The 12,842-nt window shown below is 29.7% G+C and overlaps 1 protein-coding gene across 7 annotated transcripts; it reads left to right on the forward strand.

Annotated features, from left to right (window-relative positions):
- Positions 1 to 37: 37 nt before the first annotated feature.
- LOC124494420 (uncharacterized) lies at positions 38 to 12,791 on the forward strand. 7 transcript variants are annotated; one of them, XM_047057580.2, is made up of 10 exons: positions 38 to 434; positions 4,463 to 5,149; positions 6,552 to 7,142; positions 7,606 to 8,057; positions 8,119 to 9,254; positions 9,765 to 10,429; positions 10,505 to 10,926; positions 10,990 to 11,285; positions 11,359 to 11,597; positions 11,982 to 12,791. In XM_047057580.2, the coding sequence occupies exons 2-10, from the start codon at positions 4,953 to 4,955 to the stop codon at positions 12,655 to 12,657; spliced, it is 4,674 nt and encodes a 1,557-aa protein (XP_046913536.2). In that variant the 5' UTR covers positions 38 to 434; positions 4,463 to 4,952; the 3' UTR covers positions 12,658 to 12,791. The 7 variants fall into 7 exon arrangements, with proteins under 7 accessions (XP_046913536.2, XP_075585514.1, XP_046913535.2 ...); XM_075729399.1 differs by lacking the exon at positions 38 to 434 and adding an exon at positions 477 to 1,693 and having other exon boundaries at positions 9,774 to 10,429; XM_047057579.2 differs by lacking the exon at positions 38 to 434 and adding an exon at positions 478 to 1,693.
- Positions 12,792 to 12,842: the final 51 nt, after the last annotated feature.

A 12,842-nucleotide genomic window follows, 5' to 3' on the forward strand; every position in this document is an offset into this window, starting at 1 on the left:
AAAAACGGTGCAAGAAAATCATTTCATTTTTCATCTGGTTTTTTTTTCTCTGCTGTTCATCATCAATACCAATTTTTTTTGTTCTTTATTTCACATTCAAATGATGGAATTTTGTTTATTTTGTTTGGCCATAATTCATTTGAACGAAAAAAAAAATGTGTGTGTGTGTGTGATTGCTACAAAAACCATATAGTCACAAACAACCGAATTCAACAATTTTATTATTATCAGATTCACAAACAAACATTAACGCATTATCATCATCATCATTTCTCTTTCATTTTTTTTTCACTATCGCGCCATCCCATAAGCATCCACGACATACAAAAAAAACGACAATCCTGATTATGATGAGGATGGTGGATTTTATTATTTTGTTCGTTGTTCATCAAACACACATATATACACACACACACACAAACAAACATCATCGTGTATGTATATTGTGTTGGCGTATTTTATTATGCTGCCATTGAGAATACTTTTGGTGAATTGGAGAATTTCATTTTTTTTTGTTTTATTGTATGGTGAACATCAGAAATGATACTCACAATCTCTCTCACTCTCACTCACTTCTAAACATCAAATATTTGAATACAAAAACAGAAAAATTCATTACTTTGTTGTTGTCATCATTCACCGTTAACAGCAACAACAACAACAACAACAACAACAACAACAACAACGATCAGCATTTGATCTCGAATAGAATTAATTTGGCTGTATTTTTCTGTTTTCTCGGTAAACATCATCGTCGGAAAAAAAATTCTTTTTCATATATGAAATTCACTTATGCTGATTTCGACTGATTCTGTGACTCGTGTCTTGTATGTGTGTGTGTGTGTGCGATTTTTTTTTACCACCTTCTCATCTTGTGTGTTTGTGCTGTTGTTTTCATTGCAAAAAATTCGCATTGTAAAATTAATCGAATTGAATTCGATTCTGTCAATTTTAACTATTTTAACTCAATTTGTCTCAATTTGGATTTTTTTTTTATTTTCTTTTTAAAAACAAGGAAAATTTTTTTTCGAAATCGCCTATAATTTTACATCTGTGTTTATCGTGTGTGTGTGTGTGTGTGTGTATGTGTTCCAGAAACAAACTTGTTTTTTCTGATACATCCTTGAATTTTGTTGTTTTTTTTTTGCTTCATATCCATTTTTGTGAATGAATGAAATGGCATCAGATTTATTTCTAAATTTATCCTTTTTTTTCTCAGAAAAATAAATTTTGTCATTACCACCTTTATGAAACAAAAATGAAACGAAAAAAAAATGATGATGATTATAATCAACAACATCATCTTCCTACACATGTTCGATGATCTTATGAAATGGTTTACGATCATTTGCTAATCATACCACAATTTCCAAATGATGATTATATCCTTGTTGTTTTTTTGTTGGTGTCAAACAAACAAACAAACAAAAAAAGTCATGTTCCGGATATGTTTTCGAAACAATTATTTTTTTTCAATGAAATTTTAAAATTTTAATTTTTTTGATTTATGCTACAATTGTCCATTCAATATGTCTTCATTAAATCAACGAATTTATCCAACGCCATCGCCATCGCCATCATCATCATGGTCATCAACATTACCAAATCGGAAACGACAAACAAATGATGTGGCAACATCAGCTGCAGCAACAGCAGCGGCAATTGTTCGCCGTCGTAACAGTATAGAATCCTAGTAAGAAAATTTTGAATTCTTGTTGTTTGTTGACACCGTTTTTGTTTTACTTTTTGTGTTTCAGAAATATATGTAGATTATGATATGATGTGTGTGTGTGTGTGTGTGTGAATAAACTATTCGATGAATGTGGCAAAGGCGCGGAATTTTTTTTATATCTAAAAATAACTTGAATTTTTTTTTGTTTTGTTTTGTTTGCTACCATAATTGTAGAGTGTGACAAGTTTTGTTCTGTCACTAGTGTTGTTTTTGTTGATGATTGAAATTTTGAGAATCTTGAAATTTTTTTTTTTATAATAATTATCAGCCAAAAATATCTAGAGATTATTATTACGAAATAAGTAAAAAAAATTGATGACGCCCACGTTGTTTCAGATTCAAAATAAAAATATTGACTTCATAGAAATTTTGTGGTCCCGAAAAAAAATTACATCAATTAATTAATTGACTAAAAATCAATGGCAACAAGTTGACCATTAGAAGCGAAAAAAATCATCACTTTCACTTGTTGCATGCATGTTGTCATTCAAATTTTGTTTTTGATTTATTCATTCAACCATATAATGCATATATTCAAAATCAATCAATTGAATCGAATCAATCAATCAATCAATTTATTTATTGATTGTCAACATGACAAAATGATCATCATCATCATCATTATTGATGTTACATTTCAAATGTCATTCCTAGTTCAAATTCATTGTGTGATGCATTCAGAAATCAAATTCGATGTCAAATCTATGAAAAACAAACACAATTTTATTATGACAAAAAAGAAAATTGTTTCCACCCGGATAAATCTTTTAGTGTTGTGAATGTTTGACATTTTGATATTTTTTTTTTTGCCAAAATGCTCAAAATGCATTTTTATATGTCGTTGGTCACATACAATAATGAGACCAAAACATTTGATATTTGAATGTATGAAACCGAAAAAAGGAATCTTTGAATGATTGATTGAATTTTTTAAATGTCTGTCTGTTTGCTTGAATGTTGAAGAAAAAAAAATGTCCATATTAAGTAATGATAAGGTCACCAAAACCATCAACATGCTGTTGTTATGTAAATGATTTTTTTTTTTTTTTTTTTTTTTTTTTGATTGCAATCATGTTGATGTTGTCGTTTGTCAAAGAAATTTTTTCATCGTTTAATTTTCAATTTTTGTTTATATGGTCTCCGAGAAAAAAAATCGAACCGTTTTTGGCATAGAAAAAAAGGCCAACAAAACAAAACAAAAAACACGCGAATGAATCAAGACAATAGAGGACATTCTAAATTTAACTTTTTGTATCGATGAATTTCTTTTTTTTATGCCTTTAATTTCATCGTCATTTTTTTATGTCGCCCACTTTATTATCAATGTTCCACTACCACCACTATACACACCCAATAAAGATTGTTTTCAATTTTTGATTGATTTTTTTCTGATGACTAGAACGATGATGAAACAAAAAAAAATCAACTAATTGACCTCAACATTAAACATATGGTCGATTTTGTTCGTCCATGTGTCATATAATTATTATTTCAATTACACAACAAGATACTTGAAGCAACAACCTGCTACCTGTATTTGTATTACACGTTTCAATAACATCATCAACACACACAACAACATTATAATCACCAATTGACCAGAAAAAAAATCCTTAAAATTCACTAATAACACACAAGCATCGAAGCAACAAGTAAGCAACAGGCAATAACACTTGTTGTTTTTATTTGCATTTACATTGCATTTTATTTTCTTTCTTTGTTTATTTGTGAAATATTTGTTGTTTTCCAGTTATTAAATCATTTTTTAAATGGTTTGTTCCTGGATCATCAAATGGATGTTTTGTTGTTGTTAAACATGGTTCTCTCTCTCTCTCTCTCTTTTTCTCTCTGTTGCTTGATTCACACCCAGTTTATTTTATTTGTAAATTGCTTCACATTCATTCATTCATTCATACAAGCTGATGAAAGAATTGAAGAAAAAAAAAATTGTCTGTGGTTTTTCATTCAATTTCATTTGTTTATTTTCGATATATATAATATGGTTTTGCTCCATACACACACACACACACACACACACACACGTTCATTTTTTTCCATATTTATATATAAAAATTAAGTAAATCTCACTGTCTGTCTGTTTGTCTGTTAGCTGTCGGTGTAGGTGGGAATCCATTTTAATATTTTTGTTTTTCTGTGTTTGTTTGTAACATAATTTTATATTTTCTGTAAAAAGAAAAAAAAATTTCTCTTCTTTTGGATTTTGTTTTTCGTTTGTTTTTTGTATGTTGTTTGACGCTTCGGGTATTTCAGCAGCAAATCCTCACTTTTTTTTGGTTTTTAACATTCATGTGTTGGTTCATTTTTGAAAATTTTAACACTTTACCGTAATTTTTTTTTTGTTGTTTTTGTTGTCCACAATAAGTCGGTTATTTTTCTTTCCAAAGGTTTTTGGTGGTTGTGGTTGTTATTTGTACATATTGGAATATATCGACAGTAACAGTGAAAAGGAAAAAAAATTTTTTTTTTTTTGACAAATCACCTTGGTGACCAGTGATAAATATTTTTTTTTTTTTTTTTGATAACCGGCCTATATTTTTTTCGGTTGTTTTTGTTGCTATTTCACATTGATCGTTGAGCAAAAATTTTGTGGTGTGAAATTTTTTTGATTTTTTTTCGCAATTTTGAAATACGAGACCAAGTTTTATTTTTTTTTATTTTCATTTTTAATTAAAATTTTTTTCTTTTTTTTGTCGATTAATCAATCACAAGTGACCGTAATCATCATCATCATCAACGTCCACAACAGCCACAACCACAACAACATCGTCTAGTTGTTTATACGAATCCACAGAAATATTATTCCATACGTATTGATCAACCACATTTACAGGCGATACATATTTTACCTGAAAATTATCAATTTTGTTCATTAGGACAAAAATTTCGTCATCCAAATATCAATGGTACAGAAATATTTGGTACATGTTCAGCTAAAGTTCATTTTGGTAAATGTACAGATTTTGATGTTTTTGTTGAACAACAACAACCACAAGAACCACAACAAATAGACGATTACGACGATACAGCAACAATAAGTGATTGTAAAAATTTTATTTATTATAAAATTAAAACGCCTACTACAAAAACGGCAACACCTACCACCATAGATATTGGTAGTAGAGGTGTTGGTGGTGGTCATCGATCCACCACTACGGCTACTACTGGTACTACTATTGCCAAAAAAACATCATCAACACCAATGATTAATCGATCCATATCACCAAACGATGATCATTTATCATCATCATCATCATCATCATCATCGTCGTCCACATCTTCAACATCAATTTTATCAAAAATTGAAAGTTATCGTAATAATCTTGATGCTGCAATTGAATTATTAACAACCGAATTGAATAATCAAAATCAACCGGATGAACTTGAACATTTAATTCGGTAAGTTTGTTTTTTCTTTCATTTTCATTTTCATTTTTTTTTTGTTCAAATGGAATGTGGATGGAATGTTTGAGGAAAAAAAAAGAAGAAGAATAAAAGTTATCAAAAATCACACTCGACAATGACATTGAGAAATGTGAATTATTTTTTTTTCATAATTTTTTCATTTTCCTAAATGATTTATAGCAATGATGATGATCATCATGATGATGATGATGATGATGACAATGCGAAAATGATTTCAGATCAATGTGTATGTATGTGTTTGTGTGTGTGTGTGTGTGGCATTCATTCATTCCACCACTAACAAACTAAACTACAAACCAAAACAAAACAATACAAAACATGAAGATTTATGTAGTGGTTTTTTTCCTAACGAAAAAATAAAATATAGATCAAATCTGCTTCAGTTTTTCTCTTTCTCGATATTAATTAATCTTTTTTAAAGAATCTTTCAAATAAAACAATGATGATTATGATCAATGAAATCAGAACAGCCATAGTAATCATCATTGTCGTCATCATTGTAGTCGTCGTTTTTTTTCGGTTTGTTTTTGCTGTTGTTGTTGTTCTACATTATCATCATCATCATCATCATTTATATATAGCGGTTTTTTTATATTTCAAAATTCAACAATGTTCTAGTTTCATATATATACATCTACTACATGCCTTAATGAAAATTTGATGATGATGATGATGATGATAATCCTTCTACTACAGAATCATTTTCAGAATAGAAAAAAAAAATGTTTGTGTTTGTGTGTGTATGTGTTTTTTTTTCTTACAACAGCAAAAACGAAAACACAACAAGTGTTAAGTCTTTCCATCGCCATTTAGAATTTATGTTTACGATCATCAAAGAATGAATCAGTGAATCACAGAATAGATGAATTGTGTGAATTAGCATCAATTGTATATATGTTCATTTTAAATTTTGGCTTAATGTTTGTGTGTGTGTGTTGTGCAGTGTGTGATGTGTGATTGAGAAAAAAAAATGTAGCCAATCAATCCATGTTTGTATACAGTTTGTGTGTGTGTGTATAGTAATAGATTGTTTAAAATTTTCAAAAAAAAAAAAAAAATTTTTCCTTTTTGTTCATCATCAAGCAATTAAATTTTTTTTCCCTTGAAATTCATTCATTCATCGATTTTTTTTTCATTTGGTTTGGTTTTATTTTCGTGTTTCTTGCTCATTCGATGATGATGATGATGGTGATAGAGGCTGCTGTTTTTTTTTTGAAAATTTGATGAACAAAAAAAATTTTTTTCTAGCCTTTCTGGCTGTGTGTGTGAATAGACTTTCATTTTATTGATCTGATGACTACGTTTTGATTTAAAATTTTGTCGAAAAAAATCTGTTTTGTTTTCATTTTCATTCATAAATGATGAATAAACATAGGAATTTTGTACGTGAAGATCGACGACAAAGACAAGTTGATGATAATGGTAATTCATCGGTCAAAAATCATCTTAACTTGAGACAACAACGTTCTATTTCGTCAACGAAACCAACAATAACAACAACATCTGATACAGATGAATTGGAAAAATTGGCATTAGCTTTAGTGGCTGAATCTAGTCATCATAATAATAATGATAATAATGCTAATCCATTATCACCATCAATTGATTATCCATCAAATGGACGAAAAATTTTATTAAAAAAATCACAAGCTGATTTATTACGACAACAACAACAGAATGGTAACCTAAATTATTCTGAATCAAATCGATCATCATCACCAACACCATATCTAAGTACAAATCGTGATGGTGTTGTACAATCACGATTATTACGTTTTTCGAATAATCAAAATCCACAACCGTCATCGAATACATTATCATCATCATTGAAATCTGATGAATTATTACAACGGAAACGATGTTTATCACCGACATCGATACAGAATAATAATGGTAATGAAAATCCTGATCATCATCGTCATCAAATTGTATTTGGCATTAGTCCTAAATCAAGTTCACTTGCAAGGTAACAAAAAAAATCTATAAGTATCAATTAGCTACGTCATTTCATTGAAAATTTATTTATTTATTAGACAGCATTGTGTGTATGGTTGACATTTTTCATTTCATTTCATTCGCACACAATTCTCTCTAATTTTAGCCTCATGTGTTGACAACAACAACATTTGATTTTAGTTTCATATTTTTTTTCTCTGATCATAGTGACAAACTTTTTTTTTGGCAAAAGTTTTAGTATTTAGTTGGTAAAGAAGAAGAATAAAACAAAGAAAAAAATTAGACAAGCAAAAAAATGAGAATATTTAGAGAATTTTTTTTTTTTTGATTTTTGAAAAGTAAAATTAAATAGTACGATCAAATTACATTGCATTGCATTTACTTTTACCGGTTGTTTCCGGTGGTAGATGAATAAAAATTTGCAAAAAAAAACATTCTGATGATTTTTTTTCTTGTTTTTTTTTAATAAATAGATATAAAAATCTTATCGAATCACGAAGTGAAACATCATCACCAATACAATTGAATTTTGCTACCGGAATCGATTTACATAATTTAAATATTGAATTAGAAAATCGACCACATGATAATGATCTAACTCGTAATACCATATCATCCGGATCATCATCATCGAATATAAAATCAAACAATCATTATACAACATTGACATCGAATAGAAAACAAAATTCTCTAGATGATACAATGATGGCAACGGCTATGATGATGTCGACGACAAACGATACATCATTGGATACGAGCCATTTTATTGGCAAGAATCGTGATAGTAGTAGTAGTGGTGGTGGTGGTGGTAAAATTCATGCAAAAATATTGGAAAATATTCATGGAAATTATTCAACAAGGAGGAATATGGAGGAATATCACGACAACATTGGTACCGATGTTATTGACACAAGCAAAGAAAAATGTATGATAAATGTACAGTAATTTATAATTTATTTAAAATATTTTCTTCTCTGATTCTTTAGCTTCTTCAACTTCTTCTTCTTCTTCTTCAATTACCACCGACAAATCTTCTAAATCTTCTTATTTATCATCATTATCGTATAATGTCGGCAACAGTAGTGGTGGCAGTAATGGTATTAACAGTAGTGGTGGCGGTGGTATAATAACAGCAAAATCTAGACAATTTCACCATAATCCACAACAACAACCATCATCATCATTAGTTGTTGTTGATTCATCTAAAACATCGGATCCATTGTTAGATTTTGTGGCAAGAAATCAAGAGTTTAATAATAATAATCGGCATCATCTTGGTACATCCTCATCATCATCATCATCATATCATTCCCCTTTGAATGTAATAAATGAAGATCATTATCGAAAGAATACGAATGATGACAGCGACAATAGCAACAACAACAACAACAACAAGAATAATGAATCATCAAATCTACTAACATCAAATACAATTGATTTATTTATAAAAGAAAATGAAAAATTTTTTCAGAGTGGTGGTCATCGTTTATCAAGAAGTTTAGGTTTAATTGAAAACGAAAAAGATTCAGAATCATCTCTATCGTCATTTGATCATTATTTGAATGACGAAATGAAATATTTACAAACTGAAAATTCAAAAATGTCATCATCATCATCATCAACAACAACAACAACAACAACAACATCGACGACAAAATCATCATTAACTGATGATGAAAAAGCATTATTACATGAAACACTTAAAGTTGGCCAATTATATAGTGCATCATCATCGTCATCATCATCATCACAATCATCAACAGGTTCCGGTTCAGATAGTTCATCTGATAATGAGAAAAATTCACAATCATCATCATCCATACAACAACAACAACAGAAAAAACGTATAATATTTGTATCGAAACCAGCACCAAAACCTGAACCAAAACCAGAACCAAAATATGTAAATGGAAAAATGGTATTTGGACAGGTACATGTCCAACAGCGGCATCAACATCATGGCCTACAAAAAGGTTCGGTAGCTGAACGTGTTATGTTATTTGAAAAATGTCCAGAAAAAACATCCGTAACGAAACATAAACTGACTGAATTACAACGTAATCGTATAACAAGTCCAAATAAGATTGGTAATTGGATGAAATTTACGGAAACACAAGCTGTGGTGAGTTTTGTTTTTCGAATCATTTGAATTTTAATTACATAAAACAAAAACAACAATAATCCACATGTTTTTATAGTTGAATTAAGTCATTAACCTTTTTTTTATTTTCTGGCAAGCATTTAATGATTGTAGAGAAAAACAATAATGATGATTAGATTCATATTAATAAAGGAAGGATTATTATGATCAGCAGACCAAAAAGAATAACAGAATAGAGAATATTTTTTCCGGAAAGTTTCTTTGTATTGTTGGCAGAAAGGAAAAATCTTTGCCACCATCATATATTTTCTCAGACAATTTTTTTTCTCTAGTTGATTATTCTTTTTTTCTCCACAATGGAAGAATTTGTTGCCGTTTTTACTGTCAATCTTTTTATTTTTTTTTCTCTAATCCAAAACACCACCCTCATAATTTTTTGTGTTTGTTGTTCCCATTTTTTTCCGGTTGTTTGATTTCGGAATCGTCTTCAACTGTGTACATCTATGTATGGAAACATTTTTTTTTTTTTAGTTACCACAGAATGATACAACGAAAATTGGTAGAAATCTGAAAATAGCTGATGATTTGAATAATGTTGTTGGCGGGGAAGATTCTGGCAACAACAACAATCTTCAACCTGTCTCATCAACATCAACAACAACAACATCAGCATCTTCTGTAAAATCTTTGACAAAAAATAAAATTCATCATAAAGAAGATGAGCCAAAATCTCCGCCAACTATCGCATCGATACCAACATTTAGACGTTTTTCACGTACAAATTCTGGCATATTGCCCGGACAATTGCCTCGTTTCTATTATCCACTTGGACGGCCATATTCATCCAATGAAGTTGAAAGTCAAATTAAACGTATCGTATCAATTTTTGATCGTTTTCCAAATCGTAATGTTACGGTCAAAGAATTCGGTAATGTATTGAAATTATGTGGTATACCTGTTTATTGGAAAGAGCCATTATTTCGTTCAATATTGGCTGATGCGAAAAATAGTTCCATGGCCAATGGTAGTTGTGGTGGTAGTAATAATAGTATTATTCGTCGATCAAATTCAATCGATCATTCATCAAATAATGGCAAAAATGGTATCATAGCCAATGGAACCACAATGTCAAATGGCAGCAGTAGTAGTAAAAAAGAATACATTACTTGTGATCAATTTACAAATTATTGGAAAAAGTAAGTGGACAATTTTTTTTGAATGATGGGCATTCTGTATTAATTTCTTTTTTTTTTGTTATTGTTGTTTTATAGATTAATTTCAATATGTTACGATGATTCTAGTCGTTTCATAAAAATCATGACGCAAGGACGAAGAAATTTTATAATTCCTGAAGATTTTGAACCACTCATACAGGATGTAATTGATACACATCCAGGATTATTATTCCTAAAAGAAGCGGAAGAATTTCATTCACGTTATGTGCATACGGTAATTGCAAGGATTTATTATTGTGTAGATAAAACATGGTCCGGTACGATAACATTACCTGAATTGAAAAAATCCAATCTTTTAAGGGTGATTCATCTGCTGGAAGAAGAAGATGATATTAATCAGATAACTGAATATTTTTCCTATGAACATTTTTATGTGATATATTGTAAATTCTGGGAACTAGATCAGGATCATGATCTATTCATCAGTAAATATGATCTTTCTAGACATAATGATTCTGGTATGATTTTTTTTATTGTTGTTGTTGTCGATTCTAAAAGTGAATGTTGCTAATTTATTACAGCCATCTCTTCACGAATGATTGATAGAATATTTAGTGGTGCTGTCACACGAACCACAACAACATCTCGTGGTTCACGTAATAATAATCAAATGTCATACACGGAATTTGTATGGTTTCTATTGGCCGATGAAGATAAACGTCATCCAAGAGCGATTGAATATTGGTTCCGTTGTATGGATTTGGATGGTGATGGTTGTCTTTCATTTTATGAATTAGAATATTTTTATAATGAACAAGTTAAACGTATGGAATCTGCCGGTATCGAAGCATTACCATTTACGGATTGTCTTTGTCAGGTATGACATTTTCCCTTTTTTTTATTCACCAAGTTTAATTAATCCATTTTAAAATGTTTTTTTCTTTTGTTAGATGATTGATTTAATTAGCCCGAAAGATCCATCACGAATAATGTTATCGGATCTGAAAAAATGTCGATTAACACCAATATTTTTTGATACATTCTTTAATCTGGAAAAATATCTTGATCATGAACAACGTGATCCATTCGCATCACAACGTGATGAAGATGGTGTCTCAATGTCCGATTGGGATCGTTATGCTGCTGAAGAATATGAATTATTAGTGGCCGAAGAAAGTGCACAAAATCAGTAAATGTTTTATTTTTTCTCATTGCTGTTGTTGAATATTCTGGATTCTTTTTCGTTCTGATTTCTGTCTCTCAATCAATCATTTTTAAATATTTATCTATTTCATTTCACTGTCAATTTGCAATGCCGAAATCTTTTGTCTTTCTTTTCTTTTTTTTTGTCAACATCATCCATCAGAATCTTATCTTTTTATTTATCTTCACCATTTTCTTGTAAACTTTCTTGTCTATAAATATTTTTCATTCTTTTTTTTCGTCTTTTTGTGCAATAATAACTTATTCAACTTTTACTATCTCTCTCTTTCACTTTTTTTCCATTATGGATCATTCTTAAATGAAATTCTTGATTTTTTATTTTATTTTTTTTTTGTTGATGATTACACAGTAATTATTATCGTGCAAAAGCTTTGATCCACAATAATTTCATCCAATATCATCAAGAACCACATGTTGATTATATTAATCATGATGATGATGCTGATGACGAAGAAGATAATCGTGAATCTGATGAATTTGTTGATGCTGGTGATGGAGATGATGAAGATGATGTATTCGAATCGAATGAATCGGAAGAAGATTTTAGTACGACTAGTGGTGATGATGATGTTGATATGGCTAATGATGGTCGTGTATATTTAGTTATCGAGCCGACAATAAATCGTTTGAATCGAAACTTGGACAACAAATTCTCTGATAATCATAAATCAGATGAATCTATCAAAATTGATACGAATAACAACTGTACGATTGATGAAGAAACCACCTCTGTTGTCGATAAAAATGATGATGATTTCGTCGGAAATCTAGGTAAAGAATTCTATGAATATATACAAAATGAATTTGAAACTGACCACTGTTCATCACGTGCCATTCATTTTGATCAACGATCTATCAACAATCACAATCATAATCGACCAACGATGATTGTCAAACCAATCAAATTGGTAAAATTAGATCCAATCAATAGCCATGATATTGTTCAACGACATTCGATCCATGAACAACAAATGAAAACTGCAGAGATTTTAAAAATCACTAATGATAATGATGATTTTTTCTAATGATTCTATATTCTATAATTTTATAATTTTTGAAAAGAATGGATTTTTACATTTGTAAAGACAATTTTCAACAACAAAATAATGGATAAATTCTTGATGATAAATAAATACAATTTTTGAAAATGTCAAAAAAACTATGAAACTGTCGCCATCTATTATTGAAAATATAAAATCAAGATATTTTT

The sequence above is a fragment of the Dermatophagoides farinae genome, chromosome 3 (genome assembly GCF_024713945.1).
Source record: "Dermatophagoides farinae isolate YC_2012a chromosome 3, ASM2471394v1, whole genome shotgun sequence".
In the NCBI taxonomy this organism is placed as follows: domain Eukaryota; kingdom Metazoa; phylum Arthropoda; class Arachnida; order Sarcoptiformes; family Pyroglyphidae; genus Dermatophagoides; species Dermatophagoides farinae.

Coding starts and splice junctions, on each gene's coding strand:
- LOC124494420 (XM_047057579.2), top strand. CDS start 1,530: ATGTCTTCATTAAATCAACGAATTTATCCAACGCCATCGCCATCGCCA. Junction 7,143..7,605: donor AAATCAAGTTCACTTGCAAG/GTAACAAAAAAA, acceptor TTTAATAAATAG/ATATAAAAATCTTATCGAAT. Junction 8,058..8,118: donor TGACACAAGCAAAGAAAAAT/GTATGATAAATG, acceptor CTGATTCTTTAG/CTTCTTCAACTTCTTCTTCT.